Source organism: Syngnathus leptorhynchus, chromosome 2 (genome assembly GCF_054491065.1).
Source record: "Syngnathus leptorhynchus isolate UIUO chromosome 2, UIUO_Slep, whole genome shotgun sequence".
Lineage (NCBI taxonomy): Eukaryota > Metazoa > Chordata > Actinopteri > Syngnathiformes > Syngnathidae > Syngnathus > Syngnathus leptorhynchus.
The window spans coordinates 4,968,284-4,990,716 of NC_141196.1; the positions used below are offsets into that span (position 1 = coordinate 4,968,284).

General features: G+C 46.4%; 3 protein-coding genes and 1 long non-coding RNA gene across 10 annotated transcripts; 2 read left to right on the top strand and 2 right to left on the bottom strand.

Annotated features, from left to right (window-relative positions):
• Positions 1–397: 397 nt before the first annotated feature.
• Positions 398–8,961, bottom strand: ctc1 (CTS telomere maintenance complex component 1). 5 transcript variants are annotated; one of them, XM_085906241.1, is made up of 24 exons: positions 8,789–8,959; positions 8,376–8,463; positions 7,831–7,921; positions 7,537–7,759; positions 7,192–7,403; positions 6,714–6,843; positions 6,351–6,638; positions 6,165–6,287; positions 5,731–5,960; positions 5,526–5,667; positions 4,581–4,795; positions 4,198–4,361; positions 3,985–4,099; positions 3,539–3,893; positions 3,382–3,471; positions 3,160–3,305; positions 2,974–3,059; positions 2,676–2,811; positions 2,532–2,600; positions 2,300–2,456; positions 1,738–1,793; positions 1,509–1,665; positions 1,334–1,430; positions 401–1,150 (listed from the first exon to the last, which is right to left on the bottom strand). In XM_085906241.1, the coding sequence occupies exons 1-24, from the start codon at positions 8,846–8,848 to the stop codon at positions 1,065–1,067; spliced, it is 3,516 nt and encodes a 1,171-aa protein (XP_085762367.1). In that variant the 5' UTR covers positions 8,849–8,959; the 3' UTR covers positions 401–1,064. The 5 variants fall into 5 exon arrangements, 3 of the variants coding, with proteins under 3 accessions (XP_085762365.1, XP_085762367.1, XP_085762366.1); XM_085906240.1 differs by having other exon boundaries at positions 2,300–2,459; XM_085906239.1 differs by having other exon boundaries at positions 398–1,150; positions 2,300–2,459; positions 2,676–3,059; positions 8,789–8,961.
• A 1,320-nt stretch (positions 8,962–10,281) lies between these two features.
• Positions 10,282–13,878, top strand: LOC147060283 (high mobility group protein B2-like). Its single transcript, XM_085906280.1, has 5 exons — positions 10,282–10,470; positions 12,002–12,160; positions 12,241–12,392; positions 12,497–12,671; positions 13,105–13,878. Exons 2-5 carry the CDS (start codon positions 12,011–12,013, stop codon positions 13,228–13,230), a joined length of 603 nt encoding a protein of 200 aa, XP_085762406.1. The 5' UTR covers positions 10,282–10,470; positions 12,002–12,010; the 3' UTR covers positions 13,231–13,878.
• A 671-nt stretch (positions 13,879–14,549) lies between these two features.
• LOC147060284 (phosphatidylinositol 4,5-bisphosphate 3-kinase catalytic subunit alpha isoform) lies at positions 14,550–22,141 on the bottom strand. Its single transcript, XM_085906284.1, has 27 exons — positions 21,935–22,141; positions 20,747–20,856; positions 20,576–20,679; positions 20,043–20,205; positions 19,752–19,961; positions 19,472–19,539; positions 19,265–19,393; positions 19,148–19,201; positions 18,970–19,079; positions 18,767–18,908; positions 18,614–18,699; positions 18,424–18,529; positions 18,193–18,345; positions 17,984–18,115; positions 17,773–17,897; positions 17,628–17,709; positions 17,200–17,468; positions 17,032–17,131; positions 16,893–16,964; positions 16,713–16,819; positions 16,439–16,560; positions 16,290–16,368; positions 16,050–16,220; positions 15,788–15,905; positions 15,575–15,726; positions 15,351–15,499; positions 14,550–15,144 (listed from the first exon to the last, which is right to left on the bottom strand). Exons 2-27 carry the CDS (start codon positions 20,829–20,831, stop codon positions 15,020–15,022), a joined length of 3,213 nt encoding a protein of 1,070 aa, XP_085762410.1. The 5' UTR covers positions 20,832–20,856; positions 21,935–22,141; the 3' UTR covers positions 14,550–15,019.
• Positions 14,825–22,154, top strand: LOC147060285 (uncharacterized). Of its 3 annotated transcripts, none has more exons than XR_015065548.1 (7): positions 14,825–15,471; positions 15,700–15,918; positions 16,121–16,243; positions 16,926–17,479; positions 17,787–17,940; positions 19,181–19,424; positions 22,011–22,154. It is a non-coding gene; the product is annotated as an uncharacterized LOC147060285 (long non-coding RNA). The 3 variants fall into 3 exon arrangements; XR_015065549.1 differs by having other exon boundaries at positions 14,825–15,115; positions 15,373–15,471; positions 15,700–16,243; XR_015065547.1 differs by having other exon boundaries at positions 15,700–16,243.
• The last annotated feature ends 279 nt before the right edge of the window (positions 22,155–22,433 follow it).

Consider the following 22,433-nt stretch of genomic DNA (forward strand, 5'->3'; position numbering starts at 1 on the left):
CGGGACCAGAATGTGAACTGTGTCAAAATATCAAGAAGCAGGAGAAGAGTCAAAAAGAGGCAAAAGGAGCAGGAACAGGACCACACCCAGTGTCCGTCCACACACACACATACCAATGGCCAACTTGTTTCTCCCCGCCTCGGATCCACCCGGAGCCGAGGGTCCCACACATCCAAACAGGTGAGTGAGAGTGAGACTGGTGACGGAGTGAGTGAGCAAAACTGACAAAGATACGGATGAGCAAGTCAGAGGTGAGAGCAGGTCTTCCAAACTTTTAACACCATGTAGCACCTCAAAAACTATTTTGCACTCTGACTATCACCATCATAGCCAAGATTAAAATCCAGTAGCATGGCATAGTGAAATTTTGATAAAAACTATAAGTCATACTCCTAAAAGTTGTAATATCAGGAAAAAAAAAAGATTTTCAAACTTCAATTTTTATTATGTGTAAAGTATTATGTGGAAAAACAAACCCCATGTTTACAGGAGTAAAGTTGATACATTACAAGAAAATAAAATCAACATTATTCCAGACTAAAGGCAAAATATAAGAAATAGTTAGAATTTAATTAAATTGAAGTTAAATCCGGATAAATTGTTGGCTGCTGTGTAATAGCTGAACCAAGCAACAAATCGCGGGAAGAGTCCGGCCTGTAATGCGGTGGGATACCGCTAGAGGGAGATTATGTAAATGACACGCAGGTGTTTCTTTTTTAATGAGCGCACTTTTTTTTCTCTTGGCCTAAGTTTCTTTTAGTCACCTTAATTCGTTCATATGCCAATAGGCAAATCTTAAACTAATGCACAACATTCGGATACCGTACATTTTATATTGGAATATGTCTTTTGATGGTTAAATATGGAAAATGTCACACTTTAAAATTGTCTTTTAGTCAAAAGTGAAACTCTCAGCCGATCAAAATTTCCATGTTGATTTTGTGTGAGAGAGAAAAAAAAATCAAGGCGACTCAGCGCGTGTATTACTTATTTTACATTTGCAAACATGAATTTCTGATATGTCCATTGTTGCCATGGTGACCGACCATACATGTGTTGTTCATTCAGTGTATTTGGAGACAGGTGAGCTTGAGGGGCGGTGCCATCTTTGTCAGGAAGCTGCTTTTGGTACTTCTTAAACTTTTGACCTCTGAAACAAACCATTGTGCTGATCAATCAAGCAACACACTTAGTAATTTTGTGCTCTTTGTGAGTGCCGCTGTATTTTGTGTTTGAATACCTGTGTGTGTGTGTTTATGTGTAAGTTCAATGTCTTGAACTGCCATCTGTTGTTCCGTGTGTGCCAATGTGGTAGTGTATCTGTGTGTGTTACCTTCTTTGGCCCAGTTTTCTATCCTGCAGGTCAGAAACAACGATTTGACGGCAGCAGCGCACAACAACAGGAAGTCAAGGAGCCCGTCATCACACATCTGTAAGAAGGAAGCAGGAAGTGTCTTATTAACGAGCGGCAAATCACCATTAATGGAGGGGGGCGTCAGGGGTCCAACCTGGCTCCTCCCACGGGGGTACACTTGGATGTGTCCTCTGGCCTTCACCGCTCTTTGAAGTCCCTCCCACTGGGGATGGTCGAGCCTGAGCATCTGGCGAACGAGCGCCCCTGTGAAGTGCACATGAGCTTCGCCTGTGCCGTCTTCCATGACCAACCTGACGGTCCATCATCATCATCATCATCATCATCATCAAGGTAAGCAGTCAATGATTATCTGGCACACTTACTTGGCGGTGCAGTCAAAGACAGCTGATGGTGAGGGACACTGACCACTGCAACCAGACTGAGAGACAAAGAGACACTATGAGTGGTACCTTGATTAAAATTCATCCCCCACAAATTTTGGGGATTTTTTTTTTTTTTTTTTTTTACATACCTAAAAAACTGCTGATGAATATTCAATGTTTTCTATGAAAAGAATGGGAGTAATTGGGTGTAGGGGGAATTCGGAAATAATGAACAAAACCTATTCAAAAAATAAAATGCATGATGAAAAATGAAATATATTAAGAGCACACATTTTGCTCATATGGCCTCTGTAGTTTCCTCATTTATTCCTCACTCCAGACATAAATGAGTGGGTACAACCTCTGATTGTGGTTTTGGGACTCTGACAATGTTGTGGGCAGTACAAGGAAGCTGTGTCTTCTACCCAAGGTCTCAAGTCAGACATTCTCAGTTTCCCTGAATTATAATCAGGAATGAATGAATACACACACACACACACACACACACACACACACACACACACACACACACTCTCTCTGATTATGGTCTTTGTGTGTGTACCTGCTTGTACACACTGCCACACTCGAAGCAGTTCCACTGCAGCTGCATAAAGAGGAAACACACCACATGGCCTTTGACCCGGCCGACAGTGGGGCTCTGCTGCGTCCACAGGGCCAGGTGCATGATGGGCGGCGGTGGTCGGTCCTCCCCCTCCCACCTGCTAGACAACAAGTCCAGGTGATGTGTGTGTGCGTGCAGGAGGCGACTCAGGCAGTCGGATGCTTGTTGATACCTCTCGTCTCGAACCCGCAACACTGCCACCCAGCTGACTGGTATGTTACTGCAATATACATTCCCTGACCTGTAAAATTCACACACACACAGGCAGAGGTGATAAAACATTCTGTGTGTGAGTGTGTGTGTGAGTGTGTGTCACCTGGATACCCTCCTACGGAAAGCAGACAGCAAGACTGTGTTGCCTGGCAACATGCCAGGCGGGTACACGTTATGTTTCAAGTTCAGGAAGACGTGGACGCTCCTTCCACTTTGGTCACACACAGTGAGACGTGTACCTACACACACACACACACACACACACACACACACACACACACACACACACACACACACACACACACACACACAGTCGGTGAACTGCTTTCTTTTGTCAAATGTGTGTGTGTGTGTGTGTGTGTGTGTGTGTGTGTGTGTGTGTGTGTGTGTGTGTGACACACCAACATTAGATTGTCCAGTATCCCTTGTACTGTCATTCAGATTGATCCTGTCTGAGACAAAACCCTGAAAAGACACTACATCTGCACTGTAGACACACACACACACACACACACACACACACACACACAAACTTTGATTGATTGATTGTCCGATAACGGTGACATCACAAGACAGGCACAGCTCACCGGCCATCCAACACTTGCGACACTGTAGATGGCGCAGGACAGACGCTCCTTCGGCAGGCGGGTACGAGGAGGGGCCGCGTCAACGTGTGAAACTTCCACCCGGATTGGACCAGCAGCGCGGCATCGCCCGCCAGAACGGCGACGTCCTGATTGACGGCCGACGGTGAGAGGACGGATGGCGAGGGAAGAGTCGCGGCGGCGTTGATGTAGTGGCTTACGTACGTGGGTGCCGCTCGCTACCAGTCTGTAGAAGCGTCCCGGCTGCAGGAGAGGAAACCAGCGAGCAGACGCGCCTGAACACAACACGGTCACCTGCACACACACACGCACGCACACACACTGCTGATTGGGTAAAGCCCAAAGGCTTTGCTAACTTCACCTTTTTCTCATCTCCTGTCTCAAAGGCTTTCATTGGCCGGTTTTTGGGGTCCCGCCCCCAGGCCGCCACGGGCCCAATCACAGTCGCTGTAACGGAGAAAGACGCCTCCTCATTCTCCCGCCATATCACAGCATTCTTCTGCTCCACCTGGAGAACCACCGAGACGCATGATGAAAACGAAGGCCGCGAGGACTTTGTGTCCTCATCCTTGTCCTTTTTTCTTTGCTTCCTGGCCACATCTTCCTTCTCTTCTTCCTCTTCCCCCGAATCCTCCACTTTATTACGCAGATGGATTTCCATGGCAACAGATGGACTCAAAATGTGGATGCTGTCCTCAGAGAACTGGAGGTAAATGCTGTTGCACAAACACAAACGCGCAGGATCAGAAACAACACCAGTATGAATCGTGTGTGTGTGTGTGTGTGTGTGTGTGAGTTTGTGTGTACCTGCACTGTTTGTGTGTGATGTACTTGTGTTGATCCAGGTGTTGGTAGGAGGGGAAATTTGAATGAATGAATCGCTCCGTTACCATGGTGAATTGCTGGACACATATGAGACAACCTGAAAAAAACAACCACACACACACACACACACACACACACACACACACACAGAGTAAATACAGGTTGTACTTCCTGTCAATCAGTGTGTGCGTGTACCTATCCACGCCGTATTGAATGACGCGCCGTGGCCTCCCGCCGCTTTCTCTGTAGTTTGAGTGACGACGCAGTTGATGGCCCCCCTGTGGTCTCTCAGCTGCAGCGTATGTTGGGACCCATCTGATGGCAGCTCCAGAACACCCATAAGCAGCAGGGGGCGCTCTCTGTGCGCACGTGATCAAGTGTGAAGGCTTTTTTTTTTGTGTGTGCACATTTTGTAGTTTTGTTAATTTTGCAAAGTATCTTTTGAATTCCATTTTTACGTTTTCACATTTAAAGAAAAAACAAAACAAATGACAACACACAAGATCAGTTTTCCCCCCACGTTTGGTGACATCGTGTCCCTATTTCGTAACCAGGCCCACACAGAGGTGGAGGATTACCTGAGCGTCTCTTCGGGCTGCAGTTTGCGCCTTGAGTCCGATGTCAAAGTTCTACATGACCAGGCCAGTGCGGCATCCATCTGAGGTCGGGTCAGACCGACTCCAGCAGGTGGCAGCAGAGAGCTGAGACACAAGGAAGCCCAACAGTCCTTCTGGAGGGACTCTTGGAGCTCTGACAGGCTGACATACTGATGCTGCACCAAGTCACTGTCATACTGGAGAGATAACGCAGGTACACACCCAGCCACAAAAGGTGAAAATCCGCATCCATCTATATCATTACACTTCTCCCACAACCTTTAAAATACATATTATTTAAAGAATACCTTCAAGTATCTGATGTTTTTAAAATGCAATCATCAAATAATTGAACTGTACAGTATTGATAAGAACACCCTGAGGTGCTAATTAATATAGCATTAGTTTTAAATAAATATCGAGGAGCGGCACACGGGCTCCCTCTAGTGGTAAAAGAATAATCAATCTAAACAAATCCAGTGTTCAATGTTCAAACGGCGCTTACGCTGCAGTGATTTTTTTTTTCAACCCAGAACAATACCTTTGCTAAGAAGAATTCAGTTATTTTTATATATATATATATATATATATATATATATATATATATATATATATATATATATATATATATATATATATATATATATACTTACTGTTTGGTTTTAATCATTTATCTAGATAGAATTTGTATTAACCTTTAGGTTCCAATAACTTAATAATTTCAATGGTTTTTTATTTTCCGGTGTTTATGTGGATTGTTATTTTTCAAACAGTGCAAAATGTTGCAGTGGCTTACAATAATGACTTTTTGGGCAATTAAACATCTGCCTAGCTTTTGATGAAGACTTACACCTACTTGGAGATGCTTTTTTTAGGTTTAGGGAATAAATTTAAAAAATGATTAGTAATGACAGGAAGGGTCTCTACCTGTGTCAGCGGACACGTGTGAGGCTCGTCCAACATTTCGGCGTAGATGTCTCGTCTGTGTCGTTGCCCTTGTCCAAACGCGACCTCCATCACTTTCCATGACAACACGCACGTGCACTGTTGCGACGCATTCGGGAGCAGGCTGCGACGGACACGTGAGTTAGCGCGTGAATGCTAACAGAGACCCCCACCTTGAATCGTTTACCTCAGTCGAAGCTGGGAGCACAAGTGGCACGTCCACATGTACCGGGACACATCCAGGTTCCTCTCCACCAGCAACCGCCGCAACACGCCATCGTCGGGACAGTTTCTGTCAGGGTCCGAGCCTAGAACGGCGCTAAACTTTGTCACCGTCACAGTGGAGCGCAGGCAAGTGCAAAGCATACTGGAAGGGAAGTCAGGACAGGGCCGGTACAGGAAGTGAACGTGATGGAGCTGGATTGGGATGGCAACGTAGATTGTGTCGAATTAGTTTTCACGGAATCAATCCAAGAAGCAAGCTCTTTTGCGGTTATGCTTTAAGAGATTAAATGAGCTTCGGCAAACAAAAAGAAAGAAGGCATATGTTAACCCGATGATGGCGAACATTTGAAGCCCCGAAAAAGTTAAAAGCCATCTTAGGTCAGAACAAGACCTCACCGCCAGCACGTCGCCGACTCGCAGCTTCCTCTTCAGCTTGGGCTGATAGGCCAGGCACAGTCCCAGTTTACTGTCCATCACGTAAAGCCCCGCCCCCGCGCTCACCACCTCTGTGACAGTCCCCTAAAATGGGAAAGTGGCAGCATTGAGAGAGGCATCCGCAAAGAAGTTGAAAATGTTTCTCACCTGGTAACTGATGATTTTGGACTGTTTGGTCCTGTCATTAGATTGGACCTCGCATTCCTCGAGCTGCGACATTTCTGATGAAGGAGACGGCGGCGAGAGGGGCAAGGTCGACGGCGCATCCTCGCCCGGGGCGCACCGCTGCTCGTGCGTCTTGTGCATTTCGGAGTGCTCGGTCGCACACAGGATGTTCTTCCCTCCCCACGGTCGTAAGACGGAGACACGCAACGCTGTCACGCATACACACTCGCCGACCGACACGCACTGTGCCCACCACAGTCTGCTGCTATTCTAAACACAAATTAAACACCACAAACAAAAGTTCAATACACAATGACAACTTTTCATGTGTGTTTTTGTGGTTACCTTGACCAGGACAGGTAGTGTGTGTGTTTCGTCTGACAGCATGAAAAAGAAGAAAGATGTTCCTGAGATGACCAGCAGGGGGCAGACGGAAGCCACTTTACCAAAGATGGACAGACGCAATCCTTGCACCCTGACAGACAGACACGAGATTAGGTAGAACTAAAACGATTAGCTAAAAAACGCACCTATTAGAACATCTTGGTGTCAGGTGGGCAGGCCAAGCTTTTTCTGGGCTCCACATTGGAAGCTAACTTCAGTAGCTAATATGGACGCGAACAATGGAAGCTAACGTCAGGTACGGAAGTGGATAGAGATTTGTTTGTAATACATGTACGTGTAATAACGCAATGACATGGCTAAGGGGAAAGTAGTTGGTGGTACTTGAATGTACAGCGACCTAAAAAAATGTAAAAATCTAATCAAAATCTGTCATTTGATAATGTCGACAGTTTGAAATGATATGAAAGTATGACCTCACCTGTCGTGCATTAAGGCCGCAGCTTCTTTGACAGCGACAGCACCGGCAGCCAATCCCTGCGCGGGACCAGGACACAGCAGCACAGGAGAGCCAATCAGCTCCACGTAGCCTCGGGCTTCCGGCTGCGCTTGCAAGGGGGCATCGTGGGGGATGTAATGCCAGTGGGGGAGGAAGACCAGACGACCCATCCACAAAGGTGAGGGAGAGACAACCTAGACAGGCAAACATCATTTCCTGAGTGCTATAAAAAAAAAATGGATGGATGCACTTACTCAGCTTTGTTAATCTGGAATTTATCCTGCGGCACACCTGCTGGTCTCCCCCAAAATGGTTGCACTAACTCACCTTGCACCCAACGTTGCCGCCGGCGTCTGTCAACGTCCACTCTCCGTCACGGCCGTGCGTCAGGCGCCCGATCAGCAGGAGGTGTGCCCGGGTAAGAGCCCGCCGACCCGGGAACGCCACCGCCGTTTCCTCGGCTAACGCACGCTCCTGACTGGTGCTCCAAGACAGGTTACTGACGCACGCCAGCCGCTGGTGAGAGAGAAGCTCAGAGATGCACACCAGTCTGGTGAGCCCACGCAAAACATCAGCAACGTGTCTGAATGGGGCGGGACGGGACGGGACGGCATGCCTTACCTGTAGCTGATGGGCAGCGTGTGTGTGCTGGACATCTTCCCTCGTATCCTCTTTAGCACAGTTGCACTCAGGTGAGACACACCCTCATCAGCTGCAAATCAGAGAATTTGGTCAAACTTGGGGAAAACATGGAAACTCCACATAGGGTGGCCGGAATCCAAACTCGATTAGTGTGTGTGTGTGTGTCTGTACATATTACAGTATCGCTACACACACATGCTAATATCGTAGCAAAACTTTCAGCTGTATCATCCAGCCTTATTTTCCAATTTTGCGGTGTCATGCTTAACATTTGAACCTGGATTACTTTGCACTTCAATTTATTTTGAACATACACTAAAACATTTTGCATGACACAAATGAATACTAAATAACAGTGAGAAAAAAAAAAGATCTATCATTGGTTTAATAGAAATTGTAAGTTCCAAAAGTACTAGAGTTATCAGGTATTGTTGAGTCAATAGTTGTACTGGGATCGGTCTGAAAAGAAAAGGCATTAACCAACAAAAATATTCTTATATATTTTTACATATTTGCAGACTCACCTGTTTGAGAACAGGGGGCGGGGCCAGAATTTAGAGGCCACACATGCTCTCTGATGAAATGAAATAGTCCTTCTAACCATTTGGCCTCCTGTAGAGAACAGCAGACAACGTGAATGAACTACTTTTCCGTATGTTTTCTGTCATGTCTGTGCTGCTGAGTCACGCAAAACACTGGGCGAACACACTCGGGCTTTGAATCGATCGCATCTACTGGTTTGTTGATGTGGTAGTTGTCGAGAATCATCTGTTTATGCAAAGGCTAAGTAAATTATTTGGATGAGAGTCGAACCGTTTTTTTTTTTTAAGACACCCGCAACGCTCTCAATTCGATCGCGCTAATGCCCAGAGAATGATATAGAGCGATGAATGGCGATCTTCACACTTTTTTAACATTGTATATTTGTGATACTGACGGCTTCACTCTGCGGATTGCATTGTGCCCGGAACAGCTGCATTGCGTCCATGTCATCCATAGATTGTACATTTATATTTTTAAAAATCAAATGGGCTGTAAGTATCCCACGGTAAACAAGGCGCTTCCGGCATTTCGACGGCACTAACGGTAGCCGTTGAGGCTCAAATATAACGCGTTTGCTGCGTCTTTGTCTCAAGTAAAAAAAACATTTACAGTCCAATAGTATTTTTTTCATTAATCCAGCTGTTTCCCCCCTCAGATAAGTTCCTCAAGAATCTGTTCTATTGCACTATTGTGGTGTTACTACCTAAAAAATATAGAGCGAGTACCACGATAACAAACGTAAAAAAAACAGAAAAATAAATTTTAATCAGAAACGATGCAGTTTTTATGACCCGAAAGTACTTTTAAGCCCCTGTAACATAAGGCATATTTTTGAACATCATCACTGTGCTCAAATAGTGTAAAAAATGCTCAAATTACTTGGTTGAAATTGATTACATGTAAATAGAAAATTAAATAGAACTGAAATATACTTTTGTACTGTACTTTACCTTGAAAAGTAAAAACGATACTCAGACGAGATTCATTCTGCTATGATTGCAATGCATATTCTACATGTAAATTGTATTTGTATTCATTTCAATGATTCTTGTACTAATAATTACAATTTTTACAATTAAATTTTTTTATCCTGTATTTAAAAAAATAGTATTGATAATTAAAAATATGTCAATGATTAGCAGCGAAAATGTAAATGTCCCTAATAAAGACATTTTTGCTGTCTTTATCAAGGACATTTTTGCAATGTGGGAAAGTAATAGTGTTTGGGGGTTTTTTTTGGGGGGGGGGAATAAAATGAATTAACGTGGTATATTGTGCGTTAAAATCCCCAGATGATCAAATATTCAATTAGTTTTAATCGGTGTAGTTGAGTAAATTGACTGCGATTGGCTGCCGACCAGTTCAGGGTGATTCCCGCCTCTCGCCCTAGTCAGCAGAGGTAGATCCCAGGCTCACCCGCGACCCGAGTGAGGAGAGAAAAAATGGATAGACAGACTTTATTGCAGTTTGCCACGAATGTGCCCAAAGGGTTAAATCGGATTAAATCAGAAAAATACATTTATGTACGCGTATTGTTTGAGTTGTCCTTTTGTCTTATATGTACTTACATATGAATGTATTTTTCTATTCCCACAGCTAGTGTGCATTGAACATAACTGTATTTGCTTCCATATGAAGTGAGAATAAATGCAATGATTTCTATCGGCGCCATTTTACCAAACAAAACAACGAAATGTGATGCCGACGTCATACTTTGATGGACATAGGCTGTTACCAATCGTGCAGCGCTATTAATTTGCCACGCCTCTTCAAACCTACAATTTCCGCCCCACGTCAAGAATGGACCCAATCAAATATGACTGTTGTCACAAGCCCCACCCAGAGCGCCTCCTTCCCTCCGCCCCTCTGATTTGGAAGAAGCGAGGTGAGGGGCGTGTTCAGGGGGCGGGAGCGGTCCTCAGCTCGACCCAGTTTGAAAGTGAACGGACGGTCCAGTCTCCGCTTCAGACACCAGACGTCAACAATAAGCCGACTTGTCAACAACAACAAAAAAGAAAAATAAACCAAATCCCTGGTCCCGAGTGTGCTTCAGCCTGTCGCCGGCCCTCCTAACGAGTGAGTACAGCCGGCCATCTTGTATGGGACGCGGGATTGCAAAAGCTGGGGCGCAGCGCTCCACAGGGTTCGGCCATTGAAAAAGGGCATAAAATGCATCTCGGCGGACCTCAAAATGTACCCCTGCTACTGTCGTTTTACGTGCGTGCCCTCCGGCGACTCTTCAAGCCGCGTTGCGGTTGAGCAAGAAACGCCCATTTTGAGGCAATGTGAACGCCAGGAAATAGTCTACGCCACCCCGTGCTCCACTCACTCCGGAGCATAGACGTAGCCCCCCCTTGTTGCAAACTACGCAGCTGTGTGGCACTGGTGAGCCTATTTCCATTGCGAACTCTTTAGTGTCGCTTGGATAAGAAAGTCGAAATTGGAGATGAATGATCTCTTCTCAGGGCCCCTTTGTGCTCCAAAACGGCCCCGTTGTGACGTCTTGTAGGGGGATGGGAGGCTCGCTCCGCAGAGGGCGGGAAGCAAATGGTGGCTCATTGTTCTGGTAGCCAGGCTAAGCTAACCGTGGCTAACCGCTTGCCCACCATCCATCCAGACCCCGAGCCTTCTTCTTTTCCTCCCCCGAATTCGCGCGGCCCCGAGCGGCTTGTGGGCCGCGGCACCCAACCCCCTCTCTCACGCGACACGTCCTGGCCCTGTCACGTTAAGCCCCCGCGAGCCCCGACTGTGGAGAAAATGGATCCCCATCAGCTCTTTGTTAGTGGCCGGAGGATGGGCCGTTATTTGCCCCCCAAGTGGAGCGTGAACTTGACGCTTGTTTGAAAGTAAAAAGCAAGTTATTGTTACACAACTAGTTTTATTTAGTACCCTTTGCTTCAGAAAAAAAAAAAAAAGAATTTTTTTTGATTTTCTTTTTTTTTTTTTTTTTTTTTTTTTTTAAATGATAAATTTACCCAGTGATTGACCGGCGACCAATCCAGGGTATACCCACCCTCGCACCCCAAGGACATCTGCTGAGATGGAGTTCGGATATGTCAAAAGATAAGCAAAAAAAAAAAAAAAAATTGTAAGCATAATAAAAGTGACAAACTAAAAAAAAAAAGCAGTAAATCGGCCTACGATAGGGAAAATGATTGACTCTGACTGAGTATAAGAAGCATAGGGAATAAATCAATACATTTTTGGTCGTGATTAGAGTCAAAGATAAGCCACAAAATGAAGAGTGTCCATAACATAAACTGCCAGAGACAAAAACATTTATTGAGGTGAAAATTGTTGAATCTGGTGGAAAACACAAATAAAAATGTCAGTTGTAAGTAACCCAGCTCTTGCACTAAGTCAATTGGAAAAAGGGCCCAGCTCACCTGCAACCCAAATAAGGACATGTACAGCATTCATTTATGGCTGTTTTTATTTCATATCAATTGAATAAATTGGGAATTATAGGAGTGAATAAAGATGTGGACAAAATATGCCTATATGAATATAACTTCTCTCTATCCCACTGCTATCTGGGTGACGGACATAGCACAAAAGAAAAAAATATGTATAAAAATCGATGTTGAACCTCTGTGTCACGTCTCAGGCCGCCACCATGATGCGAAAGGATGTGAACAAGCCCAAGGGGAAGACGTCGGCGTACGCCTTCTTCGTGCAGACATGTCGAGAGGAGCATCGCAAGAAAAACCCGGAGCAGTCAGTCAACTTTGCCGAGTTTTCCAAGAAGTGCTCAGAGCGATGGAAGGTGAGATCCGCCATAGGGAGAGGGGTCGCGGAGTTGGGCGGGGAACCTGTCAATGGAGGTGAACGTTTGTCTATTGATAGGGTTTGTCTCCCGGCGATAAGAAGTGTTTTGAGGACATGGCCAAGGCCGACAAAGTGCGTTACAACAGGGAGATGAGAGACTACGTCCCACCCAAAGGTTTCGGAAAGAGGGGTCGCAAGAGGAAAGACCCCAACGCACCCAAGCGGCCCCCGTAAGTCCAATTCCTTTGAGAAAGGCCTGGAGATTGAAATCTATGCTTTCCAACCACCAGAGGGCGCAATCTTCTTGATCTGACAACGCATGTGTGTCTTGTAGGTCTGCGTTCTTCGTGTTCTGCAGCGAGTACCGTCCGAGTGTTAAGCAGCAGTACCCCGGCCTCTCCATAGGCGACTGCGCCAAAAAGCTGGGCGAGATGTGGAGCAAGTTGACGCAGTCTGATAAGCTGCCATATGAGGAGAAGGCGCAGAAACTCCGGGAAAAATATGACCGGGTGAGAAAACAAACACATACATACAAGTGCGTCCTACATCAACAGTGCCCCCCCTGGTACTGGTGACCTGCTACTTTGCGAAACATATTTGTTTGTCACGGAAAGCTATGTTTTTGTATAAATCCTGTCAAGTATGAAAAGCAGTAAAACGTCAACATTTCGATAACGTCAAACATTGTTATATAGAACAATTGTAGTTAAGTTTTAAGCCCTGCAGCGGTTTACGGTAGTGAGCCAAAGCGCCGGAGGACCATCCTCATCATTTCGTAAAAAAAATGAAACTCCTGAATATGCTTTGGGGAGGGACACGACGAAGCTCCCGTTATATTGACGCCGTCTTTCCGTTCCTTCTCAGAGTCGCAACATATTTGTACGTTTAAATGTGGTGAAAACATGTAGCAAGGGCACCACTTGACTCTCCGTATCCTCCCAGGATATGGTAGCATATCGAGGCGGGGTCTCGTATGCCAGGAACCCCGGTTCGTCAGCTCAGGGCGGTGAAGAAGAGGAGGAAGATGAAGGCGAGGACGAGGAGGAGGAGGAGGATGATGATGAGTAGGGACCCATGTGTGCGTGCGTTCGCACGTGTGTGTGTGTGTGCGTGTGTGTGTGTGTGCGTGTGTGAAAAGGAGACATAGCGTGAGAGAGAGAGAGAGGAGGGGTAAAGTCAAACAGTCAAACATTTTGCGTTTTTTTAGGCAACGCGTCTCCAAGCTGCTGATTGGCTTATAAAGTGGCAGGGGCGGAGCTTCACAAGAGGCTCAATTACAGCCAATCAGAGGCACTAGTCTTGCCGCGGTGAGAGCATATCACGCCAAAAGGCCGATGCCTTTTTTTAAAAAAAAAAAAAGATAAATAATAATTACTTGAGTTCTCAAAGCACCTTGCTTCCTGTATGGTGGGTTCCAGATGTGTCAGAAACACACTCTGGATGAGTGATTGTGCGTAAGTGCGTGCATGTGAGCGTGTCTGTGAGTAAGGTGAGGTCCGAGGACGATGATAATAGAGCCCCCCCACCACCACCACTGTTGCCATGGTTACCCCTTACACCAGCCCCCCTCCCCTCAGCCATGCTTACCTGTATGTTGCCATGGAGACCCTGGACTCTTCATTGTCATGTTTTTTTTTTTTTTGTTCACAGTCAATGTAGAAACAACTTTTATAATAAAACAAGAGAGGAAAACGCAAACATAAGTTCTTTTTCTTTGTCATTGTAGCAGGTGTCACATGCCGGGCGACTCGGTGGTAAGTACAAGTCGCTCTTGGTGGAAAGTCACGGTGGAGGTTTAATGCAGCGTTTCCTAACCTACACAAAAATGTCATGACAACAGATTAAATGTTATTCTATTCTGTGAATGGCGACAGGCAACAATGGTGCCTGCCTATTGGCATAGATGAACTAAAGACAAAGTACTTAAATAATCTAGTGAAATCTGAGCATTTTCTGTGGCAGTTGGTTGGGAATCGCTCGTTTAATATTGCATAGTTTCACATTCATCCCGAAAATGTTACCTCAAAGGTCATCGGTGTCTTAATTTCTAATGTTCAAACGTACAGCTGTGTCCTTTATTTTCTAAAAAGAAGACAAACTTGGTGCTGTACCTTCTTGAAGAGAACACAAACTCATTCATGTTCTCATAAAAGAAGAAACGCTGTATAAGTTGCTGTTCTGTTGTCTTAAAAGAAAAAGAAAAAAATCATGGATAATTAGCTCCCTGCCTCAAAAGGTGTATAATAACTACCACAAGATGTCGCCAAAGCCAAATGAATTAAAAGCGGAACGCTATTTAGATCACAATCCGGCTTCCTGAGTGCCAACAATTGAGAACCACTGCTTTCATTTTAATATATATTTTTATTTTTAATTTATTTAGCAAAAGTCACACTTTGTTCAAGCAAAGTACTGTCACACAGTGCAAACATCAATAAACACGTAGTGAACTAAATACACAGTGATTGCATCATCAATCAGTCATTCGTTGAAGCATATAATCTTCATCATTCACCAATTGTGCCTCTTGATGACATTATTCAAAGGTTTAACCCCAAATTTCAAAGTTTTATCCCCATAGAGGAAGTTTACCAGTGCTCTGCTAATGAGATTCCCCTTACCCCCTGATTAGCTTAGGGCTGATTGTCTCAAAAGTTTTTATTGCTTTTTTTTTTGTGTGTGTCTTCACAGCAGCTGGTCAATAAAGTTTGTTTGAAATGTATGCTACAACAGCAGCTCACTGGCTTTAACATTAGCACCGAAGAAGGGGGAAGACGCCTTTGGCATACTCGGACTCGCAACCCTGAGATTGACGTTGTTGCTGTGACAACGCTGGTAGTGTGTGTGCGTTAGTTAATTAGTGCTCATTGGGCATGTGTCGGATGGTGTGGAAGATCCAATCCATCTTGGTGCTCCAGCCTCCATGATGAGCGTCATTCATCTGTTTGCTGAAGTACTCCAGCGCCTCCTGTTGGCTTTTCTCTGCCCCCCCCCCCAAAAAAAAAAAAACTTAATTAGATGTCTTTGTAGCAATCCTTTTGAAATATTCAATTTCCTTGATGCCCAATTTACTAACGTGGCTCAAAAAGGGCAATGAGCCTCAAGTTGGAAATCAAGGATATTGAATAAATATTCCAAGTATGTCCCAGATGCCTTTGTGGATTTTATTTGCTTGTGTATGTGTTTACCCAGTGCCAGTGTTTTCCTCAGGTAGGCAATGTCGTCGAAGCTCTGCAGTTCAGGCATCCCGCATCCGAGCAGCAGCGAGAACAAGTTGATGAAGAGGCTGGCGTGTTGGCGAATGGCCAGGTAAGCCTTGTAGCACATCTCTTGGAACCTGCCATTGACAGACACGGGTGGTTGAGGAACTTCCCTGGACACGGACAGACGGGCGTAAAAAGTGCAAGAGCACCTGTCAAACTCTTTTGTCTTGGTCGACTCCTGGACTCCTTTGCTGATGACTATCAGGAAGTCCTGTGTGAGGACAAAAGGGACGCGCTCCCGTTTGTAGCCGAACTTCTTTTTCTTGTGGTCCAGGAAGTGACCGAAATCGATGTGGAAGAGCTGCGGGAAAGCTGTACGTCAAGAGACAGACCGGACGTATAGGTGAGGGGGGACGACTCACCTGTCCATTCTCTTTCACCATGATGTTGGAATTGTGGCGGTCGCCGATTCCCAGTATGAACGTGGCCACGCAGTAGCCGGCACATGATCTGGTGAACAAGTCGATGGCACGGTCATACCTGCAAGAGCCAGGTAAAAAAAAAATAAAAAATTTGGTTCCCCTAATGCAACCAAACGGTATCACAGATCTACTCAAGGTGCGGAAACTGATTCATGCCGACAGACAGACAGACAGACAGACAGACAGACAGACAGACACTGACGCCTCTCCACGGTTCTTGTCTTTAATCCAATGATGTAATGTGTTGGAGTTAAACTGCAGCGCCCCCTTCAGGCCTCCTTTGCACTGAATCTGCATGATGGTGAAACTGCTCTTCACCACCTCGATGAGTCCAACACAGTCGCCGATGGACAAGCATCCGTAGGGGAGCATGCTGAGATCAACATACACAAAAGTGTGAGTCATATGTCATGGATGGCTCTCTTTTTTGCATGTGTCTCACCGTAGATCCAGGCCTTGGTTCTGCCAGATGTTCTCCATAATTTTGATAATCTGTAATGTCAGCATGTCCTGCCGTAGATCTGCAACCCCCACCAGCAGTCACACGTGAGCAATTCACGTTCCCCCAATATCCCATGTCAAGCGTTTTACCGTCGCCATTCTTGAAGATGATCTCGTTGTTGGTGAAGAGCAGCTCCGACATGATGTCAGGATTCTCCCAATTCAACCACAGGGGACGTTTGGCAGATGACATTATCCTGCACTCCTCCAGTCTGTCAAACATGTGGAGTTTCATGGACTCACACAGATAGGAGGAGCAAGACAAGAAATACAAAGAGTGGAATCTTTCCTAAGTTTTAGTCAGTTAAACCCAAATTGCTAAAACTGACTCCGACTCAAGTCAAATGTCCCACACGAGTGTCACCTGAGGTGTCCCAGCTGGTGCACGGGGTTCAAAGGAGAGACGAATCCTTGTAGAGCTTCCATGTAATCTGGACGGGACATATGCTCAACCAGGAACTTCATCTGAGTCTAAAAAGAATTCACAGCACGGGGATTATGTGAGGAGTCAGACCCAAGTGCACGTCTCGCTTCCATTCCTTACTTTCTGTGTCTCGTCCTTCTTTTCCTGTTTCAGGGTATCTGTGAGGTTCACCAGTTTGTCCATGGCCTCCACCTGCACGCACACACCCCCTGTCCATCAAGCAATCGAGGACCAAATAGCGACAGAAGAACCACCTCACCTGTCGGTTCAGATGTTTGAGGTACATGCCACACGCTCTGCAGAAGGCCTCCAGTAGCAAGCCAAAGCGGCGCGACACCGTTTTGTTGTGCATCTCGGACCTGCCAACAACAAAACGCTAATATTGCTTTGGCCTGGCAAGTTATCATCTATTGGCCTTCTTGCTCACTTGAGATGCCAGAAGAAGAAGTGTCCAATCCTCTGATTGATCAGGGCTTTCTTGATAAGAAAACGGGCCAGTGGGTTGTCCAGGTACATTTCGTATTTCAACACCTGAACGAGCTGCAGTAGGTACTGGGACAGCTTGTCGTCCGTCAGGCTCTGCACCAGGCAGCGTAGTGCAAACTCTCTCACCATCGGATCAGGAAAATTGCAGTCCAGCAACTCCAGAGCCGACTCAGATTCCATCAGAGGCCATTCCTTCAAAAGGCAGTACATCTGGTAGAAAGGTAAGAAATATGTTCTTTCTACATTTATTACCGGATCCCGACAGAATACACAAACTAATCTGTCTGAACAAGCGCAAAAGTTGGAGGTGTGAAGCCAAATGAGATGTGCCTTCCTGACTTCCTTCCCCTTTAGTTGGATAGCTCTTACCTGAGATACTTCATCTCTGGAATTCCATTTGACAGAAAGAAGCAGCTTAGGAAGAGACTCAGGGATATTGACACAGTAATGTCTGGGGAAAAAAAAGAGGAAGAATTTGACGCTTGGTTGCTCGCATTGGAAATTTGGTCCTCACCTATGTCTCCACAGGAAGTCCTTCTCTTGTTCCGAGAGTTCGTAGAGAGGATCTTTGGAGCAGAGAGATCGAAGCTGCTCGGCGTCGGTTGCCGAGACGCTGCTGTCGCACGCCAGGCGACTGTTCTAAACAGTGAGACGGGTTCCATCTGGCTTTCTGCCAAGCCAGGTGTGTACGTGTGTGTATGTGTGTGTGTGTGTGTGTGTGTTACCAGGCCATGTGTGTAGTTGAAGCCCAGCTCCCTGCTGATGGTCCAGTTGGCATGTTCTTCAATTTGCTGCTCGTCTGGAAAAACAACCGGCTGGTTGAACCAGGAGAACTCAAGTTCAACACAAGGAGATTCCTAGAGATCAGGAACAACCAATTAGGGGAGTTGATCTGGGACCCAAGGACAGACGCAAAACCCCCCAAGTGGCGTGCCTTGTTGGGATTGGAGCCGGCGACCCCGATCGGGTTCAGCAAGTCCTCCAAGCCGTGAGGAACGGGCCATAAACCCAGTGCCACTTTCCCTGAAACCAGAATGTCCTTATAGTCGAAAAGATTCACGTTTCCCCAGGCCAGAGGACAGTGTTCCTGACAGACAAGTGGACAAAGAGACATTCATCTGCTGGGCTCTCTTCTTCCTCTCTCCAACGTGCCATCCTTTCCTACCTCCTTAGCCCCTTTCCTTCCCTTCACTGAGCAGATAGACAGGCAAAGTCGGGCAGAGCGGGGAAGGTCAGCCAGGTAGATGTCGTAGGTCAGCCATTCGTTCCACCTATGCGTGATGCAATAGTATTCAAACTGCACCGATACTAGCGAGAAAAAAAAAAAAGACCCTGCTAACAAAAGTGTGTGTTACCTCGGGTTGGAGCACGGGACCCTTTGCGTGATGACGTTGTCGCACAGCGGCTCTCCTCCGTGATAAATCCCCGTTCGTACGTAGATCTAGGTAAGGTAGAACATCAAGCAGAGTCAGGTAAAAGATCGTGAGAGACAAACAGACCAGACGAACCTTATCGATATCTCGGATGTTGACGTTGACATAGGTGGCGCAGAGTAGTCGGACCCTCAGCCGGGTGTTGAAGGCCCACAGCGAGCGTGGCGGAGAGCCATCGGAACCTCCGGGACATGGAGATGGCTGGGGAGTCCGGCGACTGAAACACAAAAGCAAAGTCCTCTATACGCCCCCCGATTGGTTCTCTCATCGCGCCGTACCTGTAGGAAGGCGTGACGAAGCTGGAAGCGGGAAGTTGACAGTAAAGACTATCCTTGGAGACCAGCATGAGGTGAGGAAGACGACCCACGATGATACAGGAGCGGATATACTGCAGGCGGAAAGAAGTCACAAGTTTTTTTTTGGAGCGTAACAGCACCTATCCACGAAGGGCGTTACCTTGTACTGACTGAGCGGATACTTTTCCAACAGGTACTCGTCACAGCCGCACACCTGAGGAGATGGATCGTGTGCGTAACGCAAGCCAACGTGCTGAGAGTTGACTTCCGTGCGTACCTTGAGGATGTACTGGCCCTGGTACTCCTGAACACAGAGTCGGAGCTGCTGAGGGGAAAGGTGCATGGATCTGCTTTTCTTCCTGATGGACTCTGCTATCAGCTGTTCGGGAAGGCTGTCATGGCTCACCTGTGCATGGCGAGGAAAATACACCTTTCAGGTGAGTTACTTTTTCTTTCAAAAAAAATATGACCTCTGTAGAGTTACCTTGAGCGTATATTTCTGTTTGGAGTTTGTCGGTGACACGATCACCCAGATGGTTACAATCAGTCTTCCTGTGGAGAGACACAAGGAAGTAAGTCAGTTTTTGTTGTTGCCTTGATGGAAGAAGTGGACAAAAGGTTCTCCGTGGCCTTCAAAGTTTCTGCAAGTCTCTCCATGTGCCTTCAAATCTTGTGAAGTCACAAAAGTGAAGTCAGGCTTCATTCAGACATTCAAAATATAGTTTTGTAGATGCTAAGTGATGGACGTGAGTTACGTCTTCTACCTTTATCCAGCTTGCTGTAGATGTGCTGTGGCAGTTGGGGGCTGGACTCTACATTTGGGGGGTAAACATAGAGTGCTTGGCTGTGGGCGCCACCTCCCTCACGCTCTTCCATGGCCTCCCTGCAAACACCCAGTATGGCTCGACGGAAGTCCTGAACTTCCGGGTCCTTCATCATTTCAAACTCGCAGACCGGCATCCCGATGGCGAATCCTGTTGGTTGTGGAATTGTCGTCAGGAAGCAGGGACTTCACCCCCCCCCCCCCAAACAAACACCTATCCCCGGCGTCTTACCAATTTCTCGGTTTAGGATCTTCTCCTCGCGATTTCCCAGCGGCTCAATCACTTTCAGGATGGGGTGAAAAAGACGAAGGTCACACAGCCGCCTGGTTTCATCGTAAAATTCTTCCCTCTCTGCTTCCTGGGTCACACCCACAAAGATGTAGCTGGACTCCTCCTGTAGTCGGCCAGAGAGCAAAGGGTCCTATATTTCACTTCATCTTCATTCCCCAACCAGTCTCAATAAGTCTCTTCATGTCTCTGTCTTTGCATTTCAATTGATGTCCTCTCAAGTTTTCTCATACGCACACAACGTCTTCATGTTCCTCACTGTTCTCACAAATCACCAAATGTTCCTAAACTTGTCTTTATATCATTGCAAGTCAATCAACCCTCTTTACATCTCATCTTGTCCCCATCAGTCTGGACAAATCTCTTCCCTACAAGTCAATTGGTGTCCAAGTCTTTTCATTTGCCCACAATTCTCGCCATGTCCCCACCAGTAATGTCTCTCCAGTCAAGTCTTCTGTTCCTGAGAATGGCCGTACCTGGAGAAGATGGTAGAGAGGATACTTCCTGGCCTCTGTGAAGAGCTGCTGCTTGATGTTGATGAGAGGAGTTTCTCGAAGACACTCCAGACTCACCATCATCCCTGCAAACAACACGGACATTGGAACCTGTGTTGGATTGAAACATGTAACAGGGGAGGAAACTCATACCGTTGGGGAGACAGCAGTCCACCAGGATGCGCGGGGGCATCAGATGGAGACCCCATAATTCTCCTGAGGACGGTCGGGGTGCCATGCCAACCGCCTCACCTTCGGAGCACCTGACAGACAGACAGACAGGTCGATGAGATCATGTACGTGGCATTTGTTCATCGTAATTTCTACTTCGAGTCTCTCCGTGTCCTTTCGAGTTCTGTAATGTCCATGAAAAACCCAACAAGTGTCTTCATGTGTCTCAAAATCTCATCGTGTCCCTTAAAGTCTCGTAATATCCCTAAAAAATATCTACAAGCCAAGTCACGGTCCTCAAAATGCCTTTCAGTCATGTCCCTCCAAGTCTCTTAATGTATCGAGACGTTCCTACAAGTCTGTTTTTTCAAGTGCGAGACTTCAAGTTCATCCTACAAGTCTTTTCCATCCCATGATGCCGAAAGGTCTTATATGTACAACTCTTCATGTCCCTCCAAGTGGAGGTACCAAGTCTCTTCATGTACATACAAATCCCCACAAGTCTCATCATATCCTCCAAAACCCCTAAAAATCTTTTGCCAGTCCAACAAGTCTAATACTTCCCCTGACAAGTACGCCATGCCAACAACATCTGTGACCATTGTTCCTCGGATTGTCGTCTTCACGTGTCACCCATAAAAACCCCGGTAGGGTCTCTTCATGTTCCTATGTTGCTCAAGTCTATGAAAGTCTCTCCAAGTCTAGTTCCCTTGACGATGTTGAGGGTGTCATGGCAACCGCCTCACCTCTGGCAGCTGACACAGACCGACAGATAGACAGACAGGTGGACGTGTTAACGTCTGGGGGGGGCCTTTTCTTTCTCTTTGGGGGGGGAACCTTTCTGGTGCACTAGTCTGTCTTATTTTCTCCGAAATCTTTGTTGGCGTCTTCTCATCTTTGTGTGTTTTCTATGGGGCCGTCAAACAAAGGCCAAAAAGTAGGACACATGCATGCACACGCACGCGCACACATTTCCTGTTGCTCTGCGCGGAAGAGGATTGGTCACTAAAATGATTTACATCTGCTGAAAAGACCTTGACTTGGTTTGATCAAAATGAACAAAACAACCTCCTCCTCATGACTTCAGACTATGATATGGTTGCCATGACAACAGGAAAGGTAGCATCAAGCTGTGATTACCCCTTTGTTCAGTATGTGTGTGTGTGTTACCTGAGCTTGTTCCCAGTCCACCAGCGTGTCTTCACTCAGAGCATCCTTGTAGCCACCTGGTGTGTCTTTGTCTCAGGTTTGGGTGTCAGGCTCCTAATTGTGCGTCATCAACGCCGACCAGGCGAGCACACCGCCCCCCCCTCCACCGTGGGGCGTGCGTCCACATCCAGCCCAGGCGTCCGTCAGTCTGTCCGTGTGTGTTTGTCGTAGAGGGCGGCGTGTGGAGGAAGCCGCTTCTTGCCGGCAGTGGCAGAACAATGTGCTAGAGGAAGGGGGTGGGGGGGTTCAGGGGGGGGTGCTTATCTTGCGCTCTTCCTCTCTTAAAGGGCCAGCATCCTCCCCCAAAGTGTTTTAAACGGGGGAAACAAAGTGCTTTCGCTCTGTTGTCACATCAGGAGGTCGTTTTGTTTTAGGATTATTGCTATTGATGACTTTCAGACAAGCGTTTTTGACATTCTTCCATCATAGATACCGAATATTATTTGGAGGAAAAAAACGT

What these genes read in the sequence shown, in the direction of transcription:
- ctc1 (XM_085906239.1), bottom strand. Translation starts at nt 8,848, where the DNA reads ATGGATGACATGGACGCAATGCAGCTGTTCCGGGCACAATGCAATCCG. An exon ending in CACTACCTGTCCTGGTCAAG is followed by an intron (nt 6,639 to 6,713) that starts GTAACCACAAAA and finishes ATTTGTGTTTAG; the next exon opens with AATAGCAGCAGACTGTGGTG. An exon ending in ACACGTGTCCGCTGACACAG is followed by an intron (nt 4,796 to 5,525) that starts GTAGAGACCCTT and finishes TTATCTCTCCAG; the next exon opens with TATGACAGTGACTTGGTGCA.
- LOC147060283 (XM_085906280.1), top strand. Translation starts at nt 12,011, where the DNA reads ATGATGCGAAAGGATGTGAACAAGCCCAAGGGGAAGACGTCGGCGTAC. An exon ending in AGTGCTCAGAGCGATGGAAG is followed by an intron (nt 12,161 to 12,240) that starts GTGAGATCCGCC and finishes GTCTATTGATAG; the next exon opens with GGTTTGTCTCCCGGCGATAA. An exon ending in TCCGGGAAAAATATGACCGG is followed by an intron (nt 12,672 to 13,104) that starts GTGAGAAAACAA and finishes GTATCCTCCCAG; the next exon opens with GATATGGTAGCATATCGAGG.
- LOC147060284 (XM_085906284.1), bottom strand. Translation starts at nt 20,831, where the DNA reads ATGGCACCCCGACCGTCCTCAGGAGAATTATGGGGTCTCCATCTGATG. An exon ending in CTACAGCAAGCTGGATAAAG is followed by an intron (nt 19,540 to 19,751) that starts GTAGAAGACGTA and finishes GTCTCTCCACAG; the next exon opens with GAAGACTGATTGTAACCATC. An exon ending in GTCCCGTGCTCCAACCCGAG is followed by an intron (nt 18,530 to 18,613) that starts GTAACACACACT and finishes CATCACGCATAG; the next exon opens with GTGGAACGAATGGCTGACCT.